General features: G+C 42.1%; 1 protein-coding gene across 4 annotated transcripts in view; it reads right to left on the bottom strand.

Moving 5' to 3' along the window:
- The window catches only part of GATAD2B (GATA zinc finger domain containing 2B), a 305,557-nt gene that overhangs the window by 45,814 nt on the left and 249,279 nt on the right, over nt 1–10,464 (bottom strand). For all 4 annotated transcript variants that reach the window (XM_053704182.1, XM_053704199.1, XM_053704175.1 and 1 more), the window contains 5 exons: nt 7,006–7,135; nt 6,621–6,752; nt 6,404–6,535; nt 5,920–6,090; nt 5,122–5,437 (listed from right to left, as the gene is read on the bottom strand). In XM_053704182.1, the coding sequence (XP_053560157.1) occupies nt 5,122–5,437; nt 5,920–6,090; nt 6,404–6,535; nt 6,621–6,752; nt 7,006–7,135 (881 nt within the window). The remainder of the gene's footprint in view (nt 1–5,121; nt 5,438–5,919; nt 6,091–6,403; nt 6,536–6,620; nt 6,753–7,005; nt 7,136–10,464) is intronic.

Raw genomic sequence — 10,464 nt, 5'->3', positions numbered from 1 at the left:
CTCTTGATTGATATTCTTGTTAGAAACCACCTTAGGTAAAAACCCAGGTTTTGTACGCAGAACAACTTTATCTGAATGAAAGATCAGATAAGGAGAATCACAATGTAAGGCAGATAACTCAGAGACTCTTCGAGCCAAGGAAATAGCCATCAGAAAAAGAACTTTCCATAAAAGAAGTTTGATATCAATAGAATGAAGGGGTTCAAACGGAACCCCTTGAAGAACTTTAAGAACCAAGTTTAAGCTCCATGGAGGAGCAACAGGTTTAAACACAGGCTTAATTCTAACTAAAGCCTGACAAAATGCCTGAACGTCTGGAACTTCTGCCAGACGCTTGTGTAAAAGAATAGACAGAGCAGAAACCTGTCCCTTTAAAGAACTAGCTGATAATCCATTGTCCAAACCCTCTTGGAGGAAGGACAATATCCTAGGAATCCTAACCCTACTCCATGAGTAATTCTTGGATTCACACCAATGAGGATATTTACGCCATATCTTGTGGTAAATTTTCCTGGTGACAGGCTTTCGTGCCTGTATTAAGGTATCAATTACTGACTCGGAGAAGCCACGCTTTGATACGATCAATCGTTCAATCTCCATGCAGTCAGTCTCAGAGAAAGTAGATTTGGATGATTGAAAGGACCTTGTATTAGAAGGTCTTGTCTCAGAGGCAGAGTCCATGGTGGAAAGGATGACATGTCCACTAGGTCTGCATACCAGGTCCTACGTGGCCACGCAGGCGCTATCAATATCACTGATGCTCTTTCCTGTTTGATTTTGGCAATCAGACGATGGAGCAGAGGAAACGGTGGAAACACATAAGCCAGGTTGTAGAACCAAGGCGCTGCTAGAGCATCTATCAGTGCCGCTTCTGGGTCCCTGGACCTGGATCCGTAACAAGGAAGCTTGGCGTTCTGGCGAGACGCCATGAGATCCAATTCTGGTTTGCCCCAACGGAGAACCAATTGAGCAAACACCTCCGGATGGAGTTCCCATTCCCCCGGATGAAAAGTCAGACGACTTAGAAAATCCGCCTCCCAGTTCTCTACACCTGGGATATGGATCGCTGACAGGTGGCAAGAGTGAGTCTCTGCCCAGCGAATTATCTTGGAGACTTCTGACATCGCTAGGGAACTCCTGGTTCCCCCTTGATGGTTGATGTAAGCCACAGTCGTGATGTTGTCCGACTGAAATCTGATGAACCTCAGTGTTGCTAACTGAGGCCAAGCTAGAAGAGCATTGAATATTGCTCTTAACGCCAGAATATTTATTGGGAGGAGTTTCTCCTCCTGAGTCCATGAACCCTGAGCCTTCAGGGAGTTCCAGACTGCACCCCAACCTAGAAGGCTGGCATCTGTTGTTACAATTGTCCAATCTGGTCTGCGAAAGGTCATACCCTTGGACAGATGGGCCCGCGATAACCACCAGAGAAGAGAATCTCTGGTTTCCTGATCCAGATTTAGTAGAGGGGACAAATCTGTGTAACCCCATTCCACTGATTGAGCATGCATAATTGCAGCGGTCTGAGATGCAGGCGCGCGAATGGCACTATGTCCATCGCCGCTACCATTAAGCCGATTACTTCCATGCACTGAGCCACCGTGGGGCGCGGAATGGAGTGAAGAACACGGCAAGCATTTAGAAGTTTTGATAACCTGGACTCCGTCAGGTAAATTTTCATTTCTACAGAATCTATTAGAGTCCCTAGGAAGGAAACCCTCGTGAGAGGAGATGGAGAACTCTTTTCTTCGTTCACTTTCCACCCATGCGACCTCAGGAATGCCAGAACTATCTCTGTATGAGATTTGGCAATTTGAAAGCTTGACGCCTGTATCAGGATATCGTCCAGGTAAGGAGCCACCGCTATGCCTCGCGATCTTAGGACCGCCAGAAGTGAGCCCAGAACCTTTGTAAAAATTCTTGGGGCTGTAGCCAACCTGAATGGAAGAGCTACAAATTGGTAATGCCTGTCTAGAAAGGCAAACCTCAGGAACTGATGATGATTCTTGTGAATCGGAATGTGAAGGTACTGACCCTCTTGGATCATGGGTAAAATGGTTCGAATAGTTTCCATCTTGAATGACGGAACTCTGAGGAATTTGTTTAGGATCTTTAAATCCAAAATTGGTCTGAAGGTTCCCTCTTTTTTGGGAACCACAAACAGATTTGAATAAAACACCTGTCCTTGTTCCGTCCGCGGAACTGGATGGATCACTCCCATTACAAGGAGATCTTGTACGCAGCTAAGGAATGCCTCTTTCTTTATCTGGTTTTCAGATAATCTTGAAAGGTGAAATCTCCCTTGTGGAGGAGAAGCTTTGAAGTCCAGAAGATATCCCTGAGATATGATCTCCAACGCCCAGGGATCCTGAACATCTCTTGCCCACGCCTGGGCGAAGAGAGAGAGTCTGCCCCCTACTAGATCCGTTGTCGGATAGGGGGCCGCTCCTTCATGTTGTCATAGAGGCAGCAGCAGGCTTTCTGGCCTGCTTGCCCTTGTTCCAGGACTGGTTAGGTTTCCAGGCCTGCTTGGATTGAGCAAAAGTTCCCTCTTGTTTTGAAGCAGAGGAAGTTGATGCTGCACCTGCCTTGAAATTTCGAAAGGCACGAAAATTAGACTGTTTGGCCTTTGATTTGGCCCTGTCCTGAGGAAGGGTATGACCCTTACTTCCAGTAATGTCAGCAATAATTTCTTTCAAACCAGGCCCGAAACCGAATAAGGTCTGCCCCTTGAAAGGAATGTTGAGTAATTTAGACTTTGAAGTCACATCAGCTGACCAGGATTTGAGCCATAGCGCCCTACGCGCCTGGATGGCGAATCCGGAATTCTTAGCCGTTAGTTTAATCAAATGAACAATGGCATCAGAAACAAATGAGTTAGCTAGCTTAAGAGTTCTAAGCTTGTCAACAATTTCAGTCAATGGAGCTGTATGGATGGCCTCTTCCAGGGCCTCAAACCAGAATGCCGCCGCCGCAGCAGTGACAGGCGCAATGCATGCAAGGGGCTGTAAAATAAAACCTTGTTGAATAAACATTTTCTTATTTTTTTTTTATCCATTGGATCTGAAAAAGCACAACTGTCCTCAACCGGGATAGTGGTACACTTTGTTAAAGTAGAAACTGCTCCCTCCACCTTAGGGACAGTCTGCCATAAGTCCCGTGTAGTGGCATCTATTGGAAACATTTTTCTAAATATAGGAGGTGGGGAAAAGGGCACACCGGGCCTATCCCACTCCTTACTAATAATTTCTGTAAGCCTTTTAGGTATTGGAAAAACATCAGTACTCACCGGCACTGCATAGTATTTATCCAGCCTACACAATTTCTCTGGCACTGCAATTGTGTCACAGTCATTCAGAGCAGCTAATACCTCCCCAAGCAATAAACGGAGGTTCTCAAGCTTAAATTTAAAATTAGAAATCTCTGAATCAGGTCTCCCCGATTCAGAGACGTCACCCACAGACTGAAGCTCTCCGTCCTCAGGTTCTGCATATTGTGACGCAGTATCAGACATGGCTCTTACAGCATCTACGCGCTCTGTATCTCGTCTAACCCCAGAGCTATCGCGCTTGCCTCTCAATTCAGGCAATCTGGATAATACCTCTGACAGTGTATTATTCATGATTGCAGCCATGTCCTGCAAAGTAATCGCTATGGGCGTCCCTGATGTACTTGGCGCCATATTAGTGTGCGTCCCTTGAGCGGGAGGCGAAGGGTCCGACACGTGGGGAGAGTTAGTCGGCATAACTTCCCCCTCGACAGACCCCTCTGGTGACAATTCTTTTATAGATAAAGACTGATCTTTACTGTTTAAGGTGAAATCAATACATTTAGTACACATTCTCCTATGGGGCTCCACCATGGCTTTTAAACATAATGAACAAGTATCTGTTTCAGACATTTTTGTACAGACTAGCAATGAGACTAGCAAGCTTGGAAAACACTTTAAAGCAAGTTAACAAGCAATATAAAAAACGTTACTGTGCCTTTAAGAGAAACAAATTTTGACAAAATTTGAAATAACAGTGAAAAAAGGCAGTTACACTAACAAAATTTTTACAGTGTATGTAACAAGTCAGCAGAGCATTGCACCCACTTGCAAATGGATGATTAACCCCTTAATAACAAAAACAGAATAATAAAAGACAAAAACGTTTTTTAAACACAGTCACAACAACTGCCACAGTCTACTGTGATTGTTACCCTCCTCAAACACGACTTTGAAGCCTTTTGAGCCCTTCAGAGATGTCCTGTATCATGCAGAGGGAAGCTGAATGTCTCTGTCAGTATTTTTATCTGCACAGAAATGCACTAAAATAGGCCCTTCCCACTCATATTGCAACAGTGGAAAGCTTCAGGAAACTGTTTCTAGGCAAAAATCAAGCCAGCCATGTGGAAAAAAACTAGGCCCCAATAAGTTTTGTCACCAAACATATATAAAAACGATTAACATGCCAGCAAACGTTTTATATTACACTTTTATAAGAGTATGTATCTCTGTTAATAAGACTGATACCAGTCGCTATCACTGCATTTAAGGCTTAACTTACATTAATCCGGTATCAGCAGCATTTTTCTAGCAAATTCCATCCCTAGAAATATATTAACTGCACATACCTTATTACAGGAAAACCTGCACGCCATTCCCCCTCTGAAGTTACCACACTCCTCAGAATATGTGAGAACGGCAGTGGATCTTAGTTACTTCTGCTAAGATCATAGAAATCACAGGCAGATTCTTCTTCTAATGCTGCCTGAGATGAAACAGTACACTCCGGTACCATTTAAAAATAAACTTTTGATTGAAGTTAAAAAACTAACTATAATACACCACTCTCCTCTTACTACGTCCATCTTTGTTGAGAGTTGCAAGAGAATGACTGGATATGGCAGTGAGGGGAGGAGCTATATAGCAGCTCTGCTGTGGGTGATCCTCTTGCAACTTCCTGTTGGGAAGGAGAATATCCCACAAGTAATGGATGATCCGTGGACTGGATACATTTAACAAGAGAAACATCTTTAGAGTACCAAAAATACTCTGAAAGAGCACTGTTTGTATATGTATATACAGTCATGACTACCCTGCATTTCACACTCTCTGTGTACACAACCAAGTCTTACCTTGGCTATCTATGACGCTCTGCACCACCTCCTCCAATCCCACCATGTAGATGAATTCACTATTGGCTGCACTGGGTAGGAAGTGCAATAAAGGAGCTGGAGGCTTTGGTGGTGGAATCTCCAGCAAGGTTTTCTCTAGCTGCTTACGGAGGGCCAATTTGGCAGCTGCTTGTGAGCTGGCAGGGTCAGCCATGGAACTTGGACTAGGCAGAGGCGATGACACCCGATTCACTGGCCCCGTCTGCATGTGCGAGCCTAGATTCATATACATGGCTGTGGATGATGTGCGCTGGCAGGGTACTGTAGAGCTGGACTGCTGGTAAATACAAACATTAAGATAGTGTAAGAATATGGAATTGTTGCAGATAGAAAAATCAAAGAGAAGTTTGTTCTGTTTTAAGTGGTAAGTTTAAGTTTGGAAGGCAGTTAACAGTGGCCAGTCAGTGTAAAACTGGTTTACAGTCAATACGGTTAGCATAAAGTTATTGGTGAGCAGTCAGTGAGGCTGGTACACAGTTTATAGTACACCAGGAAGTCACTGCAAAGTTGCAAGGTAGTTGTTCATGATTATTAAATGTAATGTTAATAATATGAGATAGAGCAGTTACACGTTATTAGTCATTATGAGGTTAAGCCACCATCACCAGTTAGCATTCAGTGGAAGGTTGGTGTACGTATCCACACAGTTACATGAGAGCAGTGAGTCTAAAGTTGTTCTACAATTACAGGTGAGCTGTCAGTATTAAGTTGTTGCACAATTACAGGCAAACTGTCAAATTGAGGTAGATGAATAGTTACCGGGGGGTAATTAATGGCTTGGTTCATGCTGGGGGCGCTGTTCCGGATCAGGGAAGCTTTAGGGGGCACACACTGCCCTTGGAGCTGAGTAGGGTTTGGAGCAATCACGCGCTGTGACATTAACATATGAGGCAAAGGGGCATTTGTTGATGTCCTGATGACGCTGTGACTCTGTGTAATAGAAAGAAAATTGTAACCAGGAGCAGTCTCTGTTAACATTATAATTGGGCAGTTTTAAAGGATACCTCCTCAAAATGAGGCTAACAGGACCTAGAAATAGGATCAGGATACACAGTAACAAATTTGCTCATGCAAATTTTACACATAGAGCTATTGTAAAGTCTCATAATGATATTGCATGTTCTGCCCACACTAAGAGTACAGCTACTACTGCTACTATATACAAATAATCAGAAATATGCTACAAAAAAATATATTTTCTCAAGGGAAGGGGACATATAGCTTATAACAACTATCTGCTTACTTGAACATTTCTGAGGCTCTGCGACTCCAAACTCTGCACTCCAGGCCGGGGGGGAATCTTGGATAACCCTGACTGTCCTACATGAACTGGCGAGGGTTGGACAATGGTTGCTGCATTCTGTACAGCTGGATTCTGAAAATAACATGAGAGGGAAGTTGGTTTTACAGTCTAACAAAGTGGTATTACAAGACACTTGAAGAGGAATACTTCTCAATACCTTCTGAAGAACATTCTCTTTCTGCAATTGACTCTGTCTCAGTTTCTTTAGCAGGACCAACCTGGCCTCCTCAAGCCGGAGCTCATCCTTAAGCTGTTTGATCATTTGCTGCCTTTCTTCAAGATTCTTTCCCTGAAGAATGACAGATAACTATATGGTTGGAAAAAGGTCCTAATAATTAGGACTTAGGACAAATTTGGTCCTATACTCCAGACATTTAAGGAACATATATGGGGATCACTATATCTTAATACTTCAAGTACCAAGTCTATAGAAAACAAAGAAAATATGGAAAATGTAATTACCAAAGCCACATGTGGCTTATTGTATTGAAACAAATTTGTTTGGAATTCTTTGCAAGAGTAGAAAGAAAATTAAAACTCACCTTGAAGATCTCTAAGTTCGCCATCTTGATTCGATCTTCCAAACGTGAGCTGGAACGAGGGCTAGAAGCTTCATTGTCAGAAAGCACAATGATGTCTGGAGAGGGGGTTAATCCTCCTCTATCCTGGTCACTATATTGGGAGAAACAGAATGAGAAAGTAAGCAGACAGGAATGCATGTTAACATCCAATCCAAGATGTGTAACCTCTGTGACAATTAGAAGCAACATATTAAGTATTGAAAAGTCATACCAGAAGTTAGCAACTCTACAAGGCATTTCAATATTGTATTTTGTATCTGGATGTAAGTGGATACTGCCATATTATTTACCAAGCTCTAGCGAGCTCATCAATCATTGCAGATACCTCTATCATTACATCCTTAAAGGGACTTTAATTTCTTATTTCAGGATTCAGATAGAACATAAATGGTAAACAACTCTCCAATTTACTTAAATGAGCAAATGTTATACATTTTCTTTGTTGAAAAGCATGAAGGTAAGTTTAGGAGTGTGCACGTGTCTGCAGCAATTTTGCAACAATGTTATACATTAGCAAAAGCACTAGATTACAGCACTATTTACTGTCATGTAGTGCTCCAGACATATGCAGGCTACCTATCTAGATAGAAATTTGATAATAGAAGTAAATTGGAAACTTTTTAAAAAAACTTGTATTCACAATCGGAATTATGAAAAACATTTTGGTTTTCATGTCCCTTTAAATTGTTTCTAGTGACTTAAAAGGCCATGATACCCAAATGTTGAAACACTTGAAAGTGATGCAGCACAGCTGTAAAAAGCGGACTAGAAAATATCACCTGAACATCTCTATGTAAAAAGAAAGATATTTTACCTCAAAAATTCCTCAGTAGCCACATCCCATTGTAAAGGACTTCTAAGCAACAAATCAGTATGTCTGTCCCGGGACAGCTAAGGGAGTGAGCTTGCGTGCACTCTTATCTTATTTCCCTATTCAGTTTAAGGAAGTTTACTATAAAATCTCATGAGAGTTAAGTGAAATCTCATAAGATCACAGTAAGAGAGTTCATGACCTCAGCACTGTTGATGCTGATTGGCTGCTGTTCATTTCTTAATTTTTTTTTAAAAATTTTAACCTGCAGTTGGGCTGCAGCTGAGTATAACTTTTTACACAGAACTTACTCTGCTGAGCTGAGGAGATTGGGAGGTAAAATATCTTCCTTTTTTACATAGAGATGCTCAGGTGATATTTTCCTTTCAGCTTTTTATCAGTTTCAGGTGATATAGCATAGGAGTATTATGTCTCTTTAAGTGTTTTCCTTGGTAACACTAATTGCGAATCAGCCAATCACATGGCAGCACTCAATGCATTTAGGCCTCTAGATGTGATGACCTTTCCTAGGACCAGAAAATATAACAAATAGATTAGAAGTCTTCCTGAAATCTTTAGTAGCTTCAACATAATATTTCAAAGCTCTTACCACATCCAAAGAATGTAAGGATCTTTCCAAAGGATTCTTAGGATTAGGACACAAGGAAGAGACCACAATTTCTCTACTAATGTTGTTAGAATTCACAAACTTAGGTAAAAATTCAAATGAAGTCCGCAAAACCGCCTTATCCTGATGAAAAATCAGAAAAGGAGATTCACAAGAAAGAGCAGATAACTCAGAAACTCTTCTAGCAGAAGAGATGGTCAAAAGGAACAACACTTTCCAAGAAAGTAGTTTAATGTCCAAAGAATGCACCTTCAAAACCAAATTAAGACTCCAAGGAGGAGAAACTGATTTAATGACAGGCTTAATACGAACTAAAGCCTGTACAAAACAGTGAATATCAGGAAGTTTAGCAATCTTTCTGTGAAATAAAACAGAAAGAGCAGAGATTTGTCCCTTCAAGGAACTTGCAGACAAACCCCTATCCAAACCATTCTGGAGAAACTGTAAAATTCTAGGAATTCTAAAAGAATGCCAAGAGAATTTATGAGAAGAACACCATGAAATGTAAGTCTTCCAAACTCAATAATAAATCTTCCTAGAGACAGATTTACGAGCTTGTAACATAGTATTAATTACATATTAATTAAGAAACATCTTAATACTAATGTTCAATTTCCATACCTTCAAATTTAATGATTTGAGATCCTGATGGAAAAACTGACCTTGAGACAGTAGGTCCGGCCTTAACAGAAGTGGCCAAGGTTAGCAACTGGACATCCGAACAAGATCCGCATACCAAAACCTGTGGGGCCAAGCTGGAGCCACCAGCAACACAAACGATTGTTCCATGATGATCTTGGATATCACTCTCGGAAGAAGAACTAGAGGCGGGAAGATATAAGCAGGTTGATAACACCAAGGAAGTGTCAGCGCATCCACTGCTTCCAACTGAGAATCCCTGGACCTGAACAGGTATCTGGGAAGTTTCTTGTTTAGATGAGAGGCCATCAGATCTATTTCTGGAAGACCCCACATCTGAACAATCTGAGAAAACACATCTGGATGGAGAGATCACTCCCCTGGATGTAAAGTCTGACGGCTGAGATAATCCGCCTCCCAATTGTCTACACCTGGGATATGAACTGCAGAAATTAGACAAGAGCTGGATTCCGCCCAAACAAGTATCCGAGAAACTTCTTTCATAGCTAGGGGACTGCAAGTCCCAGCCTGATGATTGACATATGCCACCGTTATGATATTGTCTGTCTGAAAACAAATGAACGGTTCTCTCTTCAACAGAGGCCAAAACTGAAGAGCTCTGAGAATTGCACAGAGTTCTAAAATATTGATTGGTAATCTCGCCTCTTGAGATTTCCAAACTCCTTGTGCTGTCAGAGATCCCCAGACAGCTCTCCAACCTGAAAGACTCGCATCTGTTGTGATCACAGTCCAGGATGGCCGAACAAAAGAGGCCCCTTGAACTAAACGCTGGTGATTTAACCACCATGTCAGAGAGTGTCAAACATTGGGATTTAAGGATATTAATTGTGATATCTTTGTATAATCCCGGCACCATTGATTCAGCATGCAAAGCTGGAGAGGTTTCATGTCAAAACGAGCAAAAGGAATTGCGTCCGATGCTGCAGTCATGAGGCCTAAAACTTCCATGCACATAGCCACTGAAGGGAATGACTGAGACTGAAGGTGCCGACATGCTGCAACCAATTCTAAATGTCTCTTGTCTGCAGTGGCGTCGCTACAGGGGGGCATTTGCCCCCCTTATGTTAAGGTTTGCCCCCCTGTCTGCCCCCCCAGCCCCAGCACATGCATAATGTTGAAAGTGAACTGATATATACTTTTTTTTTTTATAAGTGTTGTATAATGGGCCAGTGTTTTTTTATTTAAAAAATGACTTAGAGTGACTGAGTAGTAATATGCGCAGCAGCAGCGCATCTCCCTGTGTTCCCCATCTGCATGCATGCTGTTGGAGCTATGCTATTTGCTCCTCCTCTCCAGTTCCAGCCAGGTCATGTTCCTACAC

This window comes from Bombina bombina, chromosome 1 (genome assembly GCF_027579735.1).
Source record: "Bombina bombina isolate aBomBom1 chromosome 1, aBomBom1.pri, whole genome shotgun sequence".
NCBI lineage: Eukaryota > Metazoa > Chordata > Amphibia > Anura > Bombinatoridae > Bombina > Bombina bombina.
Note: the sequence above shows the minus strand (reverse complement) of the source record. Positions and strands in the feature narration are given on the sequence as shown.